The sequence below is a fragment of the Pyxicephalus adspersus genome, chromosome 2, assembly GCF_032062135.1.
Source record: "Pyxicephalus adspersus chromosome 2, UCB_Pads_2.0, whole genome shotgun sequence".
In the NCBI taxonomy this organism is placed as follows: Eukaryota; Metazoa; Chordata; class Amphibia; order Anura; family Pyxicephalidae; genus Pyxicephalus; species Pyxicephalus adspersus.
This window is the reverse complement of record NC_092859.1, coordinates 86,512,684-86,535,676: the sequence shown is the minus strand read 5'-3', so window position 1 is coordinate 86,535,676 and position 22,993 is coordinate 86,512,684. Positions and strand designations below refer to the sequence as shown.

Here is a 22,993-nt window from a genome sequence, read left to right as displayed (position 1 = left end):
CTTTGTCCCCTTCTTTGGTTTATGAACATTAGCCACTGTTGGGTCTTCCAGACCTTATTATTATACAAAATAACTTATCAAAGATAATAGAAATTTTGTCAAATGAGTCCTAAGACCTGGTGATGGAAGTAATGCGAATAGGATTTTAACATGCTCCCACTGACTATGACAAAACAATGGCTTCTGTAACATCTGCTATTCTTTCCACTGATTTTTAATGCAGTTTTCACACATTATTTTTACCTGAGTTGCCTCTGGAGAATCATCTCTTCTTTTCCTTGTGTGAATACCTCTGTTACAGATATTTCCCAGTATTACCTTACACTGGTAGACAATCAGTGGCTCTGTAGTGCTGTAAGCAGAAATAGCATACAATACAAAAATTAACGGAAAAGCACTGGAATAATAGAGAATTGTATTTAGGTTACAGATAACAAAAACATATTTTAGGATAACTTTTGAATTAGTGTAGTATAGTCATACTAAACTAAGCTCTGTTTATTACCTTTCATAACCTAAAAATTTAAACAAATTTTCTATAGCCACACTGGTCTACAGATCACCTTAGCTTATATACTGTTCTGTACGCTTGTTTAAAGAACTATACCAAACAATATTTTTGTCTTATCTAGCCACATGACATAAATCAAATGCAAATAAGAAAAACTGCAGCGTTTTACAAAAAAAGGAAAAAAATATCAGAGACTGTTCATGTTTCCTATCCTAGCAACACTTTGGTAAAAAGTAATGGATACGTTTTCCATATGGTGACACATAGTTACAAAAACCTTATAGTAAATTATTCTAATATTGTGATTTGTTTCTGTGCTAAAACTGTTTCATCCCTGTCCTAACTAGGTTCAAAAAAAAAAAATAGTAATACTATGTGGAAGAATACAATGTATACCAGGAAGCTTCATATATTGTACACAGTCAGGAAATTCCATATAACAAATTACTGTTTTGATATTAAATCAATGTCTCCGTTAAATTCACTAAACTAGCTTTATCCCACAGCCTGTACCAGGTAATGCTACCAGAGCAAGAGACTGGACCATATTTCCTTACAATCCTTTTGAGAAATGGGTGAGACAACATCTGGGTCAAGGGCTCTCTTGAGTGTTTTTCTTTAGAGGTTTACAAAGCTGACATCAAAGTGGGGATTGGGCTGTACGTGTCTCTGTGCATAAATGAACAAACAGTAGCAATGATGGGGATTTAAATGGCAAAACAAGTAGATTACAATGTGTTAAGGGAATGAAAAGTCTGAGAAACTGAACAATAAAGAAGATTACTGAAAATAACAACAAAACTAGTTTCAGAAATTTCCATCACGCTGTAATACTATAAAAAATGCATTTTTGGTCATTGCAGACAGAGAGCTCTCTACTTTTGGTAAATACCTGATAAACACAAGCAAAATTAAATACAATTTTCCCCTACCTTAGGCTACCTTTACAATTGCAGTGGAAAACCACACAGTGAACAGTTCACAGGCACATAACAATATGCTGCTATGTGCCCATGAAAACCAAACCACACCGCAAATAAATGTATTTACACGTGTTGCCCTTTGTTTTTACAGCCCAGTTCTTCAACAAAAGGAGGAAAATCAACCGCAACTGCAACTGTGTGCAAATCCATGTTGAAAATGGCTCCAAATTCAACAGGAGTGGTCGGGAGTGTGGTTGAGCCTGCTATAGAAAACTGTGGTCAACCCTAAGTCTAAAGTAGCCCCTATTAGTTTATATGTCAACAGTATAACATTAATTCATACAGAATTTAGAGCTTACCTTAGGCCTCCACCAGTTTCTTTAAGTAATGGTTTTGTTTTCCATGACATTTTGATGGCTTACTCTAGTAATAGTGTAAATGGTACTATGTTTGCTACACTTCAGGGCTGGGCAAAATTTGTAGTGAAACAAATTGTGGGAAGTAGTTATTATACATCCTATTGAAGCTCTCTACTCTACTACATGTGCAGATCAGCTTAATGTGGATTAATATGAAATCTGTAATTTTATATAATATATATATATATATATATATATATATAGAACTATTTTTTGAATTCTGACATGAACCGTTTCCTATTCTGCAGCACTACACAAATGTTTATGTCTTACTACTTTTTTCACAACTGCTTATTACTTAAACAAATAACATCATTTCAATGATAAGCAGTTACAGGTGGTGGATTCTCATGCATTACTTGTGGAGCCTGACAAACCACTGTCTCAACAAATGCTTGTGCCCGTCAACTGCTAAGACAAACGGCAATGTGGCAAGGGGCAGCTATGCTTACATGAGGATAAAATGTGTCATTACCAAGTCCATATAATGCAGCCTGTCAATAGCACTACCACAGTCTCCAAAGAGGACACAGCCCTCCAGGACATTGTAAATCCTTGTTTCTGGAGGTCAGTTTTAGGTCCTCAAGGCTCACCAAGATACCTTACTCCCGGGCCACAGTACATAGGCAATGAGCTACAGAACCACTGTTATTTTCTTCAAATACTCAAAAACTCTTCTTTTCCAGCAAATAGAAATTTAATTTGAAGAAATCCATTCCAGGATTGCTGGATCTCCCATCTTCACTGATGAAAGTGTATCCTCTCCAGCCTTAGAAAACTTTAAAAAATAAGCCCTATATTTTTATTTTCTGTTGATCCTGAAAAATAGTCTTTTATTTTCTACATATACTGCCAGCAAATATTTTATAACAAGAAGGGAGATTAGTTTCAAATCCCAATGTAGCATGAGTGTGGCTGAAACTGAGAACGAAGGTTTTTCTTTGTGGCATATAACCAAGAAGTTTACTCATTCAATTATATAGGTAGTTACAAACTTCACAAGTTGTCACTGTAAAATTCAACTAGACGAAGATCTACTAGTGCATCCAAGCAAATAGCTTACCCAAAAATGACTAAACCATAGTCCATCAATTATTATTCGTAAAGCACAATTTGTTTTAGTTCTTGATGTGTTTCGCTGTATGCCTCCTTTAGGGGACGTTGAGATGTTATAACATCATTTCAATACATATTATCTTGCATTATTAACAAAAAAAATTTTTATTACATCTGTATTTATTTACTGTATTGTATGTTTTTTTTTACTTTTGCTGTATGGTTTGACTATCTTTTTATTGAGCCTAACCTTAGTTACACTTTAAGTCAAATACACAGGTCTCTTTAATCTTTTTCCCACTAAAGACAAGCATTTTAAATTGTGAATATCAAATCAAAAATCAATTCTGCAATAATAATCAAAGCATTAGCTAATTAGAGGTACCCTATACTTGTCATGTAAATCCCCTTTAATGGGTAAATCTAAAGACCTAATATTATTGCCTGAGCCTACTGGATTATCAGAATTTCTGTACCACCAGCTAATAGATCTTGAGAAAATGTTATTAGCCAAGTTAACTACATTTATCATCAAGATAAAAGAGCATCAATTTCAGAGTGCAATGCACAACATCATGCAAGACTGCGCAGTAAACCCACAATTTTCAAATCCAAATCATGAGTAGCAATCCTTATGGCTTCTATTTTCAATGGCCATCTAAATCTGGGTTAGCATGAGTGCAAAAAAACAACAATTGCAGACTGCCAGTCTATTTTTCTTCTGATGTATGTAAAACTCTTTCCTTGGCACAAGTCATCCTTCGCAGTGTGCCATGTATAATTGTGCTGACCCCAAAGCCTAATTATCTCAGCCTGAGCTTTACACTTGACTAGTAATATCATCTAAATCTGGGATCAGCTACAGAAGTTTGTCATATATACCTCACTCTAATTACTCTTTGTTTTACATCTCTCATCTAACAGTTTGATATCAAAATGGCACATTGACAAACACATTATAGAGCATATCTTTTTGGCTGAGATTACACACAGATGTACACACAAAATAAAATTCACTGGTATTGTGGAGATTGGATTATTATTTAGTAACTCATAAAAATACAAAAAAGCTTAACATTTTCCGTAGCACATATTTTCCTGAGCGGCTGGTTCAGAAGAAAATGAATTCCTGGATTCAGTTCAACAAAATGTTGTTTTTACACAGAAACTAGAGTTTGTTAATAGGATCAGTAAATATTACCTTATACAATATAGTTATAAACAGTGATATTGAGGTACAGGGTATTGAGGTACTCTGTATAATAACTATAATGTAAAAACTGAAAAAAGATGTATGTGTGAATACATATATATATTTTTTTATATATATCAGTAGTATATTTAAAAAAATATTTACCCCCTAGTTATACTATTTTGTCATAGAACATTGAATTACTTTGAACTAGAGTTTCATGACAGTGAAAACACATCCCTGCAAAATGATTTCCATTATGTACAATAAAAGAACAGAAATGGCTAACTGTATATACTCCCTTCTAGTAAGTGTTCAGTATCTGTAATTCTGGCAGTAATATACAGCCTTGGATCTGTAGGGATAAGTCTTAAGCTGCGTACACACTGCCAATTTTTGTCGTTGGAAAGGATCTTTCACGATCCTTTCCAACGACAAGGGAGTGCACGATGCATGAACGGTGCTGTACATACAGCACCGTTCATGCTCTATGGAGAGGGGAGGGGGAGAGCGACGGAGCGGCACCCTGCTGCGCGCTCTCCCCTTCACTTTCATTACGATCGGCTGTCGTCCATCGTCCGTGGATCCGGCAGGTCGGTCGTCCGGACGATGGACGACACCAACTGTACACACGGCAGATTTTCGCCCGATAATTGGCCGATGCCGATTATCGGGCGATAAAAATCTGACGTGTGTACGTAGCTTTAGCTTTGCAAATCTGGACAGTGCACGTGTAACTAATTCCTCCATTTTCTTTGCAAGACTGCTCCAGCTATGTTGGGTTATATTAGGATCCTGAGTGAACCTGATTTCATTAAGTTCAGCCACAAATTCTCAAGGTTTGGCCTAGGCTGTGGCCATCCTGGGACATTACCATTGTTGTGTGTAATCTATTGATGACAAGTTTTGGCTTTATGTATGATATCATTGCAAGACTGTGCCATGTTTACCATCAGGTTGTCCCTGTATTCATTCTGCTTTCCCCCCTTCCAGTGTCTCCAGCACAGCATGATGCTGCTATCCCCATGCTTTTGAATAGAAATGGAGAATTTATGATGATGCTTGGCATATGTCAAATGTTAGTCTATAGAACAATACTAGATCCTTTTGTCTTACAAATAGATTTTGGAAGACTGTAAATTATTATTTATAATAATATTATTATTAATATTATTAATAAACAAGATCTATATTAAGCAGCGCTGTACATTAAATAGGGGTTGCAAACGGACAGACAGATACAGACAGTGACACAGGAGGAGAGGACCCCTCCCCGAAAAGCTTACAATCTAGGAGATGCAATGAGTCCTATTTATTCTTTTTGACTCTGTCCCATTTCTACTGATCATGAAAGCACTCTGACATTGGTCTCCTTCTTGTGCAGTCACTTTTAGTTCTTTTCAGGCTTCCAGCTCCAGCATTCTTTTTCCATTTCTTGATGATTCTTTTGTTTTTCCAGGGATTTTCTCCCATATGATCACAACAACCTTTTGCTTGAGATGATTCAGTTTTTTCTTTGTCTTCATGGTACAGGTTATACTTTGACAATGTCTTACTGAAATCAGGGCCTTCCAGGTACACATGGTTTTATACTACAATTACTTAACTACTCACGTGACCTTCATTTAACTGATTATGTAACTCTGAATAGGAATTTGCTGCATAGTGATATTTTAGGTGTTTTTTTTTTTACTGTAATTATTTTAAATCAATTTTTAGACATCTAATTTAATTTTGACATTTGAGAGGTCTCCAAACTTTCTAAAGCATGGGTAAATTCACTATACACACCATTGTTTGGGAGATGTCCTGCGGTTAATAAAAAACATGTTGCAGCTCTGGGGGTCAGTGGAAGCAAAATGATCTTACATTGGGCCAATGAGCCAACAGTAGAAATTAAAAAACCTATATTGGTGGTCAGTGGGAGAAAAAACACCCCATCATTTGAGAACAATGTGGTATTAAAATAAATACTAATGCATCAGTGGTCAAAAACAATAAAATAACTAACTTAGTAGGTGATCATTGGAAGCAAAAAGGCCCATGCTGGTGGTTATTGGGCATATACAATGCCCCTACAATAGTAGTTAATAGGACTAAAGTAATAATGGTCTCTATTTATTTATTTATCTATTTATATAAAAAAAAAATCTTCCATGTAAATATGTTTCAATGGCAGGAATTAATTCTCTTGGGGGGATAATTGTGGGACTGTCCATGATTTTTTAAATTGAGCCCTAGAGTTCATATCTGTTAAAAATTATTATATTAACCAAGGAAATTGCAAACACAATGTGTATACTAACCTTATTTTTTAACTCTCTCAAGCCCAGGTATCCTTCTCTAGCCCACTGTATAACAATCCTAGTAAAATAATGTTATGCCATCCTAACAGGCTTCAATCTCTTGACCTTAAATGCATAACATGATGATGAGTAAAATTTCTTGAATCACAATCTCGAGTTTGAATAAAAGAAAAAAAAAACATTAAAATATAAGTCAAAGAAATAGCTTAGTTGTAAAAACTAAATAGTAAACCAATGGACATGTGGCTTCCAAGGTTTCATTGGTAAAGCTGAAGTTGACCATGACCAGGGGATAACCCTTTTTATTCTCTTTTCTGTCGATTGATTTTGCTTTTATAACTTGTTTGAGATAAATATTGAAGGACATGACACAGTTCAGGCTGAAATGATCAAGCTGCGGTTCAGTGCAGTTTCTATGGTTTTATATAAAATAAACATAAAAAAAATGTTCCTATATTAACATCAAGTACATAAATAAAGGCATGTTACATTTACATGATTACCTTGAAAGCTAAAGGGGATCTCGATTGTAAAGTGTTGCGCCATGGGTGGATTGAGATTATAACATGTTTATCATTCTACTCCATATATTCCAAGTTCCACTATATTTCCTTTTTATATAACTACTGAATGGGTTCCTATATGCAATGGATAACACTATATTTTATCTTTCCATGGCCTTCCAATCCATATCTCTAGACCCAGAATGTCAAACCAGTCACAAAATATTTTATTTATTGTTAAATGTATTGTTTAGACCAAAGTTAACCTTTTTAACCTGAGGGAATCCCTGAAACAACTTGCAGGTCTTAAGGAACCTGTTCTATAATTACTATATCCACAACACACTGTACATTAGATAGGTGGTCAGTAGGAAGAATGCCTCTTACATTACTGGCCAGTGGGAAGAGTATAACCCTTACAGATAGCTAAAAAGATCATTGGGGTCACCTAAACTAACCTGAGAGTCACAAATTGCTCAAGGAATCCATATCAACCCTTGGAAGAACCGTTGTTAGAGGAACACTGGTTTAGACTATGCTATTATTATACAGGATAAAAATAATGACTTTCTTTCTAATTTCATACAGTTATGTACAAATGTAAGCACACACCATGGTGTTTTTATCCAAACTAATTGAACATTAGATTTTAATTTGCACAGTGTGTCTAATGTTTTTGCCTGTTCAAATATGTTGAAAAAAAAGGTTGCAACTATCCGAAGAGTGTGTTTTTTTACACGTTTTTGCTGGTCTTTGGTTAACATTTACAGATTATTAAAATATTATATACAGCAAATATAAAAGTAAATTTATCCATAAATTGGTATTCCATATCTACCACCATTTATTAGTAAAAGGTTACAATAAAAGCAAACTGTAGTACTTTTCAACTACAATGAATGTAATAACTACAATATGGTTGCTCTTTTTTCCTAGACACTTATCAACTTATCTCCTTTTACTTGGAATGAACCCAGAGGTGTTTAATCTCTGGGAGCCAAGTCGACAAAATCTAAGTCTATGCCTGGAGCATACAGGGCTGACATCAGGGTTCTATTTAGACACTAAATATCACTGGAATGTAGGGAAGCATTATGACCACATAGTCATTAAATAACCATAATGGTTTAAAGCAGCAGTCTCCAACCGGTGGTCTGCAAGAAAATTTTGGTGGTCCGCGGCTCTGGTAGCAGCCGAGAAGGACCCCGCTGGGGGGGCACACCGGCCAGAGCTTCGGACCATGTCTCCTGTATGGATCGCAGGCTCCACCAACCAGTCCACTCTCCCATTGCAGGTCTGGCATCATGATATCACTCTGAGGGAAGTTTCTTCCCCTTTGTCAATATAGTGGTCCATGACATCCAAAAGGTTGGCCTCCACCACCAGGTTGGTTTAAAGAACAGTACCGTCACTAGAAAAGTATTTTACCACCATAAAGGTTTGTAACTGTTTTAAAGGATTGAAGAGTAGGAGCGGGTTTAGACCTGGCACGGGATCAAGCTATCCCATGTAGCTCCAAACAGTTGGCACTTTGCCAACTGTTTGGTCACTCACACTGCAGTACTGTACTCACACCGCTGCAACCAGCACCTGCACATTTGACAGCTAGCGAAAGTGAGCAGTACTGGTTCAGCTCACTACTGCCCCATTCATTCTGTATTGGAGTTTCCGCAGAGAGAAGCTACTTGTACTGCAGTTCCCTGGTAAAGGAAAGCAATACATTCACATTGAACCTCATGACCAGTGTGAACATAGCTTGTGAACAAAGTTTTATTTTGCTTTGTTTTGTTCTGCCAACATATATTTACAGTGAATCTTCTATGGGTTTAGATCTGGACCCTGACTGGGCCATTCATCTACATTAAAATTATTGTTTTTAAACTATTGCTGTGTTGCTGTTTTAGCTTTAAGCTTGGGGTTATTGTCCTACTGGACGAAACTGAAGGTAATGATTCATAATGACATTTGCTATAACTTTTGCAATGTATATAACTGAACTGAAGAGCATTTGTTCTCAACAAAAGTGTTTGATTTTAGGGTAGAATTTAATCTCATCCCATACAAAGCACATGACTGCTTACAGAAAATAATTTGCTGCCTACAATCTAATATCCATTGACATGGCCAGTATGTACCCTCCCCCATCCCAGAAAGAATGATGATCAATAAAGCAGCCTATAATTAGCAGAGAACTGAAAATCTGTATTGCATTTCAGGGCCTTAACTTTTCTTACTTTTTTACCAGTTAAAGTGATGCAGTTTTTCTAACAGTTATGGCAAGATTTAGTTACAAAAAGTTCTTATCAGGAAACTAATCAAAGCCCTCATCCCACACAGAGCCAGTTTTACATTGTGGCTATTAGAAGAAGAAGTGGGAGCAGTCAGCAATCTTTTAATGACTTTGGGTGCGCCCTGCTTCATGATGAAGATAAGTATTTGGCAGAATAGGGGATCTATTTTTGTGGAAACAACATGGGGTACTGATAACTTTAAATTCAACTGATTAATTGGTTTCAAAAACAACTACATTTAGGGCAAGCCTCTTATAATTGTCACAGCTGATGACATTCCTACATCATCTTTCAACCAAACTTTTAAAGCCCAAGTGGCTGGTAATATATCCGATCATGAGCACCAGCATGGTAGATCTAAATAAAGGTTAAGATGGCACAATATTAAGTAAGACTTTTCTACTTTAAAAGATATTAGCACATAATACAAAATAATTGTGTTTTTTGAACTTACTTAATTTCCAATGTAATACGCATATTGGTTGGAGTGTACTTGCTCAGTGGAATGGCATAACTGTAACTTCCAGACCTAAAACAAAAGACAAAAAAAATTCAATTTTACAAAATGAATTACATGATTACTTGCAAAACTATTTTACATTTCAATGGCTCCTTGTTGCTTCAGAAGGTGTTACAGGGATCAAAATTGCTTCCCCCTATTAATATAGCAGACATCACATTGCTGCCAAAAACCTTACAATTTGGCGTGCATGCAAAGTGAAATATCTGTTTGTTTTTTGTTTTGTTTTGATTTTTTCCTGGCTTATATGGGGGCAATTTGCAAATAATACCTGGGAGGATGTTCTTCTCTTTGTGTATTTGTTGGTTATTAGTCTGGACATTCCTTGTTTTGTCTTGTTTTTTTTTTATCACACATATTACCATCAGTAATGTATGGATTTGTAACAACCATGCTTTTTACCAGTAACTAGACAGTGCACAGTATTCAACAATTAAAATAATATAAAGGCTCCTTTTGATTTCATTATCACTGGTAACTGAGTTTCACAAACATACTGTAGTATTTATATGTATATATATATATATATATATATATATATATATATATATATATATATATATATCATGGAAACATTTAAAAACCCTGACTTCTGTGTGAACCAGAATATTCTTTGTTCCTCCACCTGGCGTGTCTTGGTAGTTATAACATACAGTATTTCTCTTACCCACACTGCAGGCTTTTTTTGCAGTAGTGATGATCAATTACTTGCTGATTCTCTACAATCTGTATGGAGCTGATAGATGTATCAATCCCTAAACAAGTAAAGGGGGGTCATAAAACAATGTACAGATCAGTTAAATATACAAGTAAAAACATTTAAAATAATGTCATATAAAATAGTGTTTTACTGAATTTGGGGGTTGTAGTCATTATCTTTCCTAATCTATGTAGTCATTTCTTATCTTTGCTAAAATAATATAAAAAAGCAAATCTAAGCATAAAACATATCGAATTCAACAAAACCATCTAAATGTATATGATAACTGAACTTTATATAAGTGAATATTATTATAGAATGTAAAAAAAAATTCAGAACATGAGTGGAAATTATTTTTTAAGTTCTTTATAATAAAATTTTCATTAGTTTCCATTTATTACTTTCAGCACTCTGGATTACAAATTATTTAAAATTTTAACTTTAGATAGTATATTAAGAACAAAGAAACTTCAAAAGTACTAGAAAAAAAGTTTTTAATTTGACATAAGTTATATTCAATAATAATTTGTAGGGGGGAAAAAGTTCCTGTTTATATGTATTTGCATAAAGCATAATTACTTACCTTCACTTTGTCTCTATGAAGTCCCATTTCGGAAACATTCCTACTTCCTGCTTGTAGACTGGATGCCAGTCTACAGGAAGAAAGTGGAAACATCTCAGTAATGAGACTCTACAGAGTCTATTTGATGATGCCTGCATTGTTCTAGAGTCAATACCACTTGGTAAAGCCAGCCTCATCATAATGATCCAATATTCTAATAATGTTTGTTAGTTGTATTTAAAGGTTTTTTTTATCCAACATTGTATGGAGGAATTATTTTCACACACTTCCAATGTAGGAGGCTTTTTCCCAAATGACCCCAAATAAATTGATTTCAGCAAGGGTTCCCTAAGACCTAAAAAATTGTTTTAAGGGCTCTCCAGAAGTAAAAAGATTGAGAAAGGCTGATCTAATCCATGAAAAATATCCTGTATATGGACACTTTAAGTCAACTTTCTAATGACAAACAAATATATGACATACAAATACATATATACACAACTTTACAAATAAATAAACACATAAAGTCAATACCAAACTGATTAGGTGTATTATACACACAGTCTATTTTAGTAAAATGGTTGTAAGTCTTTTGCACATAAAACACATAATCTTGGCCCTTTTAGCATAGTTCAGAAATTTCAATCTTTCATATGCATACTTTATGAACCATGCATGTTTTCAGAGTAATGGGGTTATAATGAACTCACAAAGTAATACATAGAGAAAATAACGCATGTATTAATGTGATGTACCATTCTAACAGCTGACTAACCCCATACAGCTGTGAAGGAGTGCCCTCTACTGGCAATACTGATATTTGAGAAAATTGTGCAATGAGTCTGTAGAACTAAAATGTAACAGCAATAATTGAATGTAGCAGGATAAACATTTTGGAGATAAAGTAGGGTCAGAAGGCTGTGTTTGTTTATCAGTGGTGATCAGTAGAGAGTTGGTGTGAACTCTTAGTGGCTGTTCTACTCTGTAGACCAGGGCACAGTGACATTTTGTCCTGACAACGTACTTGGTAAAAAGTAAAGACTTTTGTAACTTTTCTGTAAGAGTTTGAAATGATTCCAAAGTTCACAGAAGAGATAACTTACAGTCACTGGAAAAGGCAGGTTTATCAATCCACCTTCTTTTAGGTAAATCTTTACTGGTACTTCCTGTAAATAAACCATATTATTTCATTGAGAGTTTGTTTTCAAATGTATATAAGACAGGAAAGAAAAGACTGGCTTTTTGGAATTATAGTGCGAAAACGATAATGATTTATTAACATATACTTTAGCCCTAGATACAACATAAACCTTCTATGCTACAGATCTGGGTATACATCATAGTGCCTAATTTTCAGGTTACAGGTTCAATCATCCTGATAAAGATATTAGTTGTAGACATTTTAAGCAACTTGTGATTATGGGTCTCAAGTCCCAGAAATGCATATAAATGAAAACTAGGAGAGAGTGAAATCAGGTTTAAGTTTACTGGGGCAGCAAATAACCTAGACAGTAGTCCAGCAGAATCTCTTTGGGGTTGAACATATCAGGGATGCATTACTAGCACTGAAAAGACATCTCTTGATGATGGGCCATATGATATACCTAATATGACTATATATATTTTATCCATCATAGGTCTAAATTGTAAGATGCAAAGACAGTGGAATCAGAGCATATGTTATATGTTCATTTTGCAGTACAATTGGGTAAAAGGCTTCAGAATGACATAGGGTCATGTAAACAGCATTGTAGCCCATGCCATTTAACTGACTGCTCTAAAATCTAAGTAGAAATCTAATTGGCTGCTATGGGCTACCGCATTTCCTGCACATACTGGTATGCAGGGATCTACAAAGGAAATATTCAATGTGTTTTTCTCCTGTTCCTGAAAATGTGTACAATCCTTGTTATACTAATGCCAATTTTAGAGGAAAGTATCCCATTTACCAGTAAAGAAATCCATACAACTGGGGAGAGAATCAGTGCCACATTAACCATTATATGCAGCTTATGATCATTACCTATAACCCAGCCTTCCCATTATAAGCAGAAATGCAGAATATTCTAAACAACTTTAGGACCAATAAAGCAAGAAAATGTTTTCTGCAATTGGGATGATCCTAGCAAAGAAATGCTGCTTTAGGTGTCATAGTTAGTGTGTCCTAAGGCTCGACACTTGGGAAGGCCAACACTAGGAAAGACATACAAACAAATAGTCTGAATGATAGTAGTCTTATAAAAGCAGTAAAAAAATTATATTAGTCTTAAAAAAGCAGTAAAAAAAATCTATGTTTTATGTATTTTATCTTGGCCTCTTGTACAGTAGTAGAATTAATGTAACTTTTTCTTGAGTTATCCTATCCATATCTGGCACATCTGAGTTTTACATTCATTTTTTAGAAGGAAACAGAGCTTGTAAAATACATTTGTACATAGACTTACTTTTTACTGCAGTTTGTGCTGCCTCAGTGTTGATATCTTTCAGTCTGGGTTGTTGAATTGAACAGCAGTACTCTTGATCACAGGGTAGGAGGTCACAAAAACTAATTTCCACAGCACCAATGGAACCAGACGTTGTGGAAGTTTCCCTTGAAGCTGTATGATACATTAAAAATATGTCATTCTCAACTATAAAAATTCTAATATATCAGTTTTAAATATTATTGTACTAACAACTAAAATGTATTGTAACATTTAAAATTGCAATTTATTGTAGTTTTATTTTTGAAGATATAACTGGTAAGTGGCAAATGACCTAGACCCAATAAATGCCTAACTCATCTTTCAACAAATACACAGTAAGTACATATTTAGGAATTTAGGGCAGTTTTACAATGAGAAAACAATCTTTTCTCAAATAAGTAGCATCTTCCTATAGTCAACATACATAACGTTTTTACTAACCAGCCCTAATAGTCCTTCCATTTTATTTGTAACAAAATATAGGATAATATAACATCAGATATAGTACTTATAGTATTTATTTACAAATATCAATTATTGCTTTATGACTTTTTAGATATGAGCATACCCATTACAGTTGTGTAAGCTGAAGGTATCAAAGAGCTTGCAACACTTGTGTAGTTATTCCTGTAGTTGAATAGGAAGAGAAATATATAGTATAAAATGTGCACACATACATTCATTTAATAGCATTAACAAGCAATCTTTCAGTACAAAATACCCTTTTCTTGAATCAGGGGGTCCCCTTATGTTTTACTTATTGGCTATTTTACATCAGTTAAGGTTAACATGGGTCATTTACGCAACATTTGTTTAAAATGTTGTGAATCTTTGTACACACTGTTATACTATGATAAACATTGACAAATTAAATAAAATAAGAAGGACATTAAAATATTGAGTGAAACCTAAATTCTAGCAGTGTTTGATTCAATGTAAAATTCAATGGTGATTCTTGACGCTATAGTGAACATCAGAAAGAAGAGGAAAGGTTTGTGGATTGAGGAATTAGTGTGATAGATGTAAGGTAATGCCCAACTTTTTAATCTTGTTAAAACTGACACGATGGACCTGATTTATTAAAGCTCTCCAAGGCTGGAGAGGATACACTTTCATCAGTAAAGCTGGGTGATCCAGCAAACCTTGAATGGATCTGGTCCAGGAATGAACAAATTTGGTAACAAATAGCAAATGACTTAAGAAATACATTCCAGCTTTGCTGGATCACCCATGTACACTGATGAAAGTGTATCCTCCCCAGTGTTGGAGAGCTTTAATAAATCAGGTCCATCATATCAGTTTTACCAAGATTAAAAAGTTGGGCATTACCTTACACCTATCACACTAATTCCTATTAATATTATTCTTAATAAATCAGGTCTGATGATGTGACCGTAGAAGTCAGATATATGGAACTGAAATAAAAAATGAACCCAAAACACAAACATTTTACTAGGTGAACTGGAGGAACATGTATTGACGGACAATTTTATAAATTTTCTGTTGAAATCACCTATACAGAAACATATTACGTACAGTAATGATGGTTCTTTTTCAATGGCTTCTTCTTGCACATATAGTATATACAACGTAGAAATGGTCATGGCACTGCAAGAAAGATTATGGTCACTTACTGAAATCACTACAAATAATGATCATAAGACAATACTAAATTCTTGCTTTTAGATCAGAATTTATGTAATTAAGAAATATAGAAGTTTCATAACATTTGCCGACTGTATAACATGTACACTGAAATATGTATACAAAAAAAAGTCTCTTAGAAAAGTCAATATTTGATTTTTTTTAGGAATGAAACATGAATTGAGGCAGTACTCAAAAGCAATAATAATATGTTGTGGATCAAAGTGTGTCTGCTATGCATTACTGCAGGGTGTTTTACTTTTGGTTTGCTAAAGAGAGGTGTAGTTTAAGGTTTGATGAAGAGGACCAAAAGGACTAAAACCCAATCATAGGCTTACCTTCTTTAATAAAGATTTTAAACAAGGACCTTTTTACTTCTATCAAGATTGAGGGCATAGAAATGGCAACCTATTATCATCAAAAAATATATAGAAAAACTTTGCATTCATTTAGACAGGGTTTTCAGCAACATGACAGCCAATATGGTTACAATGAAGATAGTCAAAAATAACACCAATATCACCTTTATTTAATGCTAAACTCCAGACAAACAGCCAAACATAGTTAGAATACATATAAAATGTTTTTCCTGCAATTAGTTTGTATGTTTGTGCAGTCCCAAAACTTTTACAGACCTCTATGGGCAGCACCTGGTTTGACATTCGTTACTGCACCTCTGCAATTCAGTTTAGTTCATTTTAGTTATTGCCCCTATAGTTGGACATTGGAGGAACAGCTCTGATTATCTCAAACTTCTCAAACAATCTCAAAACTTTTTTATATTTGCCTGGAGTTCAAATTTATTAAAACAAAACCAATGTATGGTGATAACCTGTTGAAGCAGGAGTTGTGAAATTATAGTTACTAAAGTAGATGCATTCACAACTCTGGCTTTTATAACTGGGATACACATTTATCTTCGGAATTGCTTCTATTGTTCCTGAACAGAATTATCATTTTGCAGTATTTTAATACATCCAATAGTTAAGCCATTTTTATACTTTAGCGCTTATTTGAAGCCAACCGTACACCAGTAGAACAGTCATGCTGTCAGCTCTTTATCAGATGTCATCACTCCTAACACATGAAAATGTCATGTGAACAGAGCCAAATTATTCGTTCCCTTATGCCCCTATGCTCAAGTGGCCCCTAACTATTAGCATACAGTTGTTTAAAGGCTTTCTGATCAACTTGTAGGGAAAAGATAATTTATGGAATAATGCTTGTTGAGAGAGGCACAGATATATTATGATGAGGTAGGCAAAAAAAATGAGTTCCTAAATTCCTTGTTTTTATGTTGTGTTTGAAGTGATACCATGAACATATTTATTTTTTAGATAATATACTACACAGGATGCTTTAGATGTTCCTTTATAAGACCTAGGCTGCCTAGATATATTACATCAACTTACCAAAGTACCATAACTGAGATCAGTGCAATTACTGTTGCCTGAAAAATCCTTCTGGAGCATTCCTGTTGTTTGGTTGGAATCTAGGAAAAATCAGGTAATGAAAACAATAAATAATATTTCCTAGGAATTCCTTTGTATTTAACATAGTGACCATTGCAAAACTATTCTTAGATGTATAACATACAATACCCAGCCAAAAAAATTCCTGGGAGAACAGTGTTTTAATCGGGGGTTGCTTCAGTTGATCTGGTCAAAGTTCAGTAACATTATGTGCCCAACAAATAAGGTTAGCTGACTGCTTAAATCTACCTAATGGTAAGGTTTTTCCATCAATGGATAGTTTCTTCACAGAGGGAATGGGAATATTCCAAGGTGCCAATGCCAGCATCCATTGGGCTCATAAAGACCACTAATAAAGAGTGGTTCAGCCATAATTTTAATAAATTGACTACTGCAGTCCAGACCTTAACCACATTAAAAATCTTTGGGGTGCTTCCTGAAATCATACCCTGGCAAATACATGCCGTAATTAAAGATGGTATAATGAAATATTAGAGTGTGTGACTTCTTTGGCCAGGCAGTGTTTTTTTTTTTTACCATGTTCGGGTATAAGATATCCTTTCACAACTTTTTTTCCACTAACCTTTTTTATTTTTACTGGCAATGGTTTCTTTTGCAGTGGTACGTGACTAACTTTACTGTATCTGTAAAAGAAAAATCATATTGTTCCAATTGGCAGTATATTTATGAAAGATAGCTTAAACGTTCCTATATGCTTAAATATAATCACCTGCATACAATTCTGATATACTGCACAAGAACAATATTGGGTAATGGAGGTAAAGTTAACCTTTCTTTATCTACCAACTAAATTGCTGTCCATTTTAGTTAGAAGCTGTAGTTCCTACAGCCTATTTTGTCAACTACCGTACTTAATGGTCGTCTCCAGAAAAAAATAAAACCAGATCCCTCCTTCTCCCACCCATTCACAATTATAAAAAGGGAAAATTGTACAACATTATGACATCTTTGACATCTTTTTTTCCCTGTCACTTCATCTTTCACCGTTCTGTCTTTGTAATAATGGAGACAGGAAATCTAAAGCTTCATTCAGAACTGCCTGTTCTGAAAAAAGACTTTTCTAATGCCACGGTCAGACCTAAAAAAATACCTTTTTGCTGATTGACAGCGGGTTTTAAAACTGAACAGCTGCACATTTCTAGTTTTCTTTTGCAATTTTATTATTGTTCTCATGACAAGGTGCATTTTACATTTGGATTTACAGAGTCATATTGTGGTCACAAAGCAGTTAAGATAGGATTGAACATAGTATGAAGTTCTTTATTTCGAGATGAACTATATAGTTGATATCAAATGTCTGTGTCATAATTACTAAAAAACTACTCTTCGCTCAGCTGTATAGTAAAAAAAAAATACAAAATAACTTGTAAATACCTTTATCATGCTTTGTACCAGAAACCTAATATTAACATCAAAAAAAGAGAACAAATAGTAAGGTATCATAGAGGAGGTGGAACAAGAAGTCTAGGACACTGAAGCAAGAGCTGTTTGTATGCTCAAACACTCACTTACAGATTTGCATTTTGAAGCTGCTTCCCTACAACATATGACCCGATTTCTGAGAGCAGCTACAAAATTACATCATCTTGGTGAAACAAACACCTTGTTTGTAGACCAAAGTAATCATAGCCAGGTGTTATGGTTATATAATAAAGGCATTTTTATCAAATAAAGTTTGGAAAAGTTGAAAAAATATAAAAAATGTAATTTTATGATATCATACTAACCTTTTAATATTTTCAACCTTTGAAGGAGGCTTTTCATTGGCTGTTTGCTTTAGGCTGCTTATGCGTTTTAATTTGGCAAGCTTCTGGTTCCATATTTCAAGTTCTTCAATCCTCAATTCAAGGTTATTTGTAAGTTTGCAGAGCTGCTTTACTGCTCCTACATTTTCCATAAAAATCTGATCCTAAAAAAAAAAAAAGTAAGCCATACCATTATTTTTATGATCATTTTCTATGTGGAGAATCATTTTGTTATCAATCCAAAAACTAAATCTGCAAGTTTATTCAAACAGTGCAAAGTGCAATGACAAACCTGTGTCTAGCCTTGGGATCCTTGACTGTTTTCATGATCCAGTATGTAATTACCAATGTCACTAAGGATTCTTGTCCATTGATTGATCTGACCTTAGTTCCTTCTGTCTGTTTTAAGCCGCGTACACACTTGCAATAATTATCGTTTGAAACGAACGACTAACGACCAATCATCCGATAATCGTTAACAAAAAAAAGTGCACAACGACACGACTGTCCAACGAGGCAGACGAACGAGGATTGTCGCTGTACCCTCCTGGATTGTACCCTCCTGGCGGATCTGATTGAGTGACAATCATTCACTATCTATTGTGTGTACGGTCGTTCAGTGATCGTGGATGTTTCTGCAGTACACTTTCTCCTGTACATATCACTTTCTGCATCATTCAAACGATCGTATGTAGCGTGTGTACACTATTGGTGGATTATATTTAACTGATCGTATTGTTACAACATGTACAGAATTGTGCACAATACGATTGTTCAAAATATTCGTGCATATTCGTTAGTCATTCGTTAGTCATTCGTTTTCTAACGATAATTATTGCAAGTGTGTACCTAGCTTTAGTGTCTTTTGATCATGGTGTGTCCTCAGTTTTGCCATCACTTTGCAAAGGACTATCCCCTTATTATTCATTTCAGGATATATATTCATTTCCACCCATACTCATAACCAATGGAATGAACTTGTGGGTCGTGCAATATGCTCAGTTCATTTCATCTTACAAAGTGTGGCATTCCTTGAACTCCAAATGCCAGATTTTATCTGATGATATTTAAAACCTTCATAGTGTAACCATTAAACTATCTACCACCTAGCCAATGGTGGTTTAGTAGTTAGCACTCTGGCCTTTGCAGTGCTAGGTCTCAGGTTTGAATTCTGGTCAGGACACTATCTGCATGGAGTTCTCCCCATGTTTGTGCGGGTTTCCTCCGGGTACTCCGGTTTCCACATTCCAAAAACATGTAGTTAGGTTAGTTGGCTTTCCCCCAAACTGACCTTAGACTATTTGAATGGCATGTGATTATGGTAGGGACATTAGATTGTAAGCCCCTTTAAGGGACAGCTAGTAACATGATTATGCTGCGTAATATGTTGGCGCTATATAAATACTGTGTAATATTAGTAACCAGGTCCTGATGGCTACGCTGCATCCCCTTCTTTTGAGTTTGTATGTACAGTCCAGTTAGTGTTTATGATGCATTGTTTTATTATAAACCCTGACTAGCTGTCAGCAAGTATACATATATAAAACAAAGAAAGCAGAAGTTGGAAAGAGCTGGAAAGAAAGAATAAAATCAGACAGATGCCATTTGAGGTGTACTACTAAAAACATTAATGTTATAGCGATCCTTCCTGTTAAAAACTATAGAAATAAATTACCTTATCTACCATCAGAAAGTTTTCAATTGTTTCTCCATTTTCACATATAATGTTACCAGTTTCTTTAACAGCATGTGGTAAAACATTTTTAACCTCTTGAGCAATTATACCTGAAATAGAGAAATATTTACGCTTCTATATATCTTTACATCTTCATAAATCTTTACATCTGTTACACATTCCTACACATAGATGAATATCATTGGAGAAGAGACACTCTTTAAAGTAAATTTCCAAGTTTTAGCCCTTTTTGGGTCTATGCCCAGGGACTGTTGTGAGTTTGTAATTCTTGGATTATGAAAGCTTTAAAAAAGGGGTTACAAATGTAAATAATTCCACCTAAATGGTCTAATCCAGCCATATACAAGTTACATAGCTTACATTACCTCATCTACAGAATTCTGTAGGCCTAAATTATAAAGATTTCAGAGAGTCTGAAAGAGTTTTTGGATTAGAACAAACAAAGTTGGAAAAGACTTGGGTTTAACTACAACAATCTCAAATACAATTTAATATAGAATTATACATTTAATTAATGCTATTGAGTGATTAAGTCATCTGTTTTTTTTATTGCAGATGAAGTGATTGCCTTCAAAAAATGAGATTGCTCAGTTGCATGGGATTAATCACTTTGTGCTTAAGTGTATTTACATCATCAGAGACTTTCTTTAAGCCTCAGCAATGGGAATATAAGAAAGGAGTTAAGGCCTGCACTTCAAGCATTTGTGGGAACATCTTATTGGTCATAAATGACAGTTAGACTTCCTGTGCAAGTAGAGCAGCTTCTACAGAAGACACACATGTAATAAAGATACATTTTTTATTACATTTTTTTTTTTTGTATTGATTCTGCTTTATTCACCTTCAGATGAATGGCAAGGTTCCTAAAAAATAAAATGTAACAAAGATCCCTACTTCCTTGCAGTAACCAACAGAGGGAATAGAGATTAGGTAGGTTGAAAACCATATGGCACAAGACACCAAATCGCAGTCAGACTGTACTTGCATGACTGATCAGTATCTCTGAACATCCTAAAAATATGGAGGCATTTCTTATATTATACTGGCTATATATGTCTGAATTCATCTATTCCATCTATCCTTACAGCAATTATTAAGGAACTCCAACTACAACTAATATGTTTATCAGGATGATTGAACTTGTAACCTGAAAATTAGGTACTATGATGTATAACCCAGGTCTTTAGCATAGAAGGTCTATGTTGTACATAGGTTTAAAGTATGTGTTAATAAACCATAATTAATCTTGCACTGTCTTTTCTTTCCTCTCTTTACTTATGAACTCCAAAAATATGCAGCCCACCTCAAAGACCAGTTTGATTGCCCAGAGTAGTGTTTCTCAACCAGGGTTTCTCCAAAGTTTGCTAGGGGTTCCTTGAGCAATGATCTTTTTGGCAACCTGTAAGGGTGGCAGCCGTCCCACTAACCAGCAATGTAGGGGATATTCTTCCCATTGACCACTGAACTACAGTACTGCAAATGTGGAAGTTGTAATAATAGTAGTGGTTCCCTAAAGATCTAAAAGTTTTTTCAAGGGGTTCCCCCATGTTATAAAGTTCTAGAAATACTGGCCTAGGGTATTACTGAAACAAAATTTTCTGCAAGTTAGACAAAAGTCAGTTCCGCAATATTATTTTGGAGAAAACAAAATTCTGCTACAAACATCAAAAATAATCCCAACTGTAAAGCATGATGGAGTGAATGTATTGTGGCTCCCTTTGAGTCAGGAGGAACTGCAGTCAATGAGGGGCAAATTAATTCCAAGAAGTAATAATAAATTCCACAGTAGAATATCTGTACATCTGCCCTATGATTGAAATAGAAACTGGATCATGTAGAATGATACAGGGTCATGCAACAATGGAGTGGCTTAGCCAAATCTAAAGTTCTGACTTTGAACCAAAAGAAGTTTGAACTGTGGATATTTGCCTGGGGATATGCTTTAAGGATTAGTAAAGGGCTGCATTACCTGTTTCATGAAGTGCATTTATTCCCATAGCTGTAGCAAATTCTGGTTTATAGTCATACTCAACCAGCCTCATCTGAGCTATTCTTCTGAGCTGCTCTACTGTGTCAACCTGAATAGGAAAAAAAAAACACTATATATTCTTCTAATTTCTGGCATACCAAGTTTAGAGTACAAATCTAGCCAACACATTTTATTAGGTTTACATAAAGGAGAAAAGTATTATTACAACGGTCAGCTTTTTATTTCTATCTGTGTTTTCATCAGAGGTTTTTTTTAACTTCTTGTCTCCGATGAGGAGGTCAAAGTAAAATAATGGGGAATTATGTTGGCCTATAACATTGCAGTAGTTCTGTGTGAGTTCTGTGTGAATTACATTAAATGCCTTTAACATAATAGTGGGACTTCAGTGGCTTCTATATAAGATAACATGCAAGATACAAAAGGCCCCCAAATCATTTCAATAGTAACCAATTCAATAGAAATGCTTCAATGTTTTAAAAAAAAATGCCATATTCCACTTTTGTATGTTTCCAGTATTACATTAATATTTAAAATGGAAAAGGCAGTGCTAAAATCTAATCTATAACCTTTACTGCATTCAACAGCACTGGGAATTTAACAAATAGAACTTGTTGTTTGGACAGGAGAGCCCAGAAATAACATCCTTAAAGAATTGAAGATCCTGTACCATCCATTCAAAGGACTGTGATGGAGAACAGTATCGTCAATGCATGGTTTTATTTCTGGAAGTTCTATAGTTTTTTGTGGTATGTCAACTGCATACTCAGTGGTTTGCTTATTAATAAATATCCTGTATCTGTAATAAATGAATTACAGATTTAACAAAAATTTAAAATAACAAGTATTACTGGTGTTATATTACTATGAAATTATACAAAAAATATAAAAAAGTGTGTATGCGATTTTTAGTATAGTTTACATGAGCAGTGACAATCTTGGCATATTGCTGTTCTGATGTGTTTAAAGCCACATATCAT

The 22,993-nt window shown here is 34.7% G+C and overlaps 1 protein-coding gene across 2 annotated transcripts in view; it reads right to left on the bottom strand.

Moving 5' to 3' along the window:
* The window catches only part of MYRFL (myelin regulatory factor like), a 50,241-nt gene that overhangs the window by 4,097 nt on the left and 23,151 nt on the right, over window positions 1–22,993 (bottom strand). For both annotated transcript variants that reach the window (XM_072401356.1, XM_072401357.1), the window contains 12 exons: window positions 21,996–22,104; window positions 20,006–20,115; window positions 18,313–18,494; window positions 17,148–17,208; window positions 16,505–16,584; window positions 14,985–15,056; window positions 14,017–14,075; window positions 13,428–13,580; window positions 12,087–12,149; window positions 10,389–10,476; window positions 9,656–9,730; window positions 244–352 (listed from right to left, as the gene is read on the bottom strand). In XM_072401356.1, coding sequence (XP_072257457.1) covers window positions 244–352; window positions 9,656–9,730; window positions 10,389–10,476; window positions 12,087–12,149; window positions 13,428–13,580; window positions 14,017–14,075; window positions 14,985–15,056; window positions 16,505–16,584; window positions 17,148–17,208; window positions 18,313–18,494; window positions 20,006–20,115; window positions 21,996–22,104 — 1,161 coding nt within the window. The remainder of the gene's footprint in view (window positions 1–243; window positions 353–9,655; window positions 9,731–10,388; window positions 10,477–12,086; window positions 12,150–13,427; window positions 13,581–14,016; window positions 14,076–14,984; window positions 15,057–16,504; window positions 16,585–17,147; window positions 17,209–18,312; window positions 18,495–20,005; window positions 20,116–21,995; window positions 22,105–22,993) is intronic.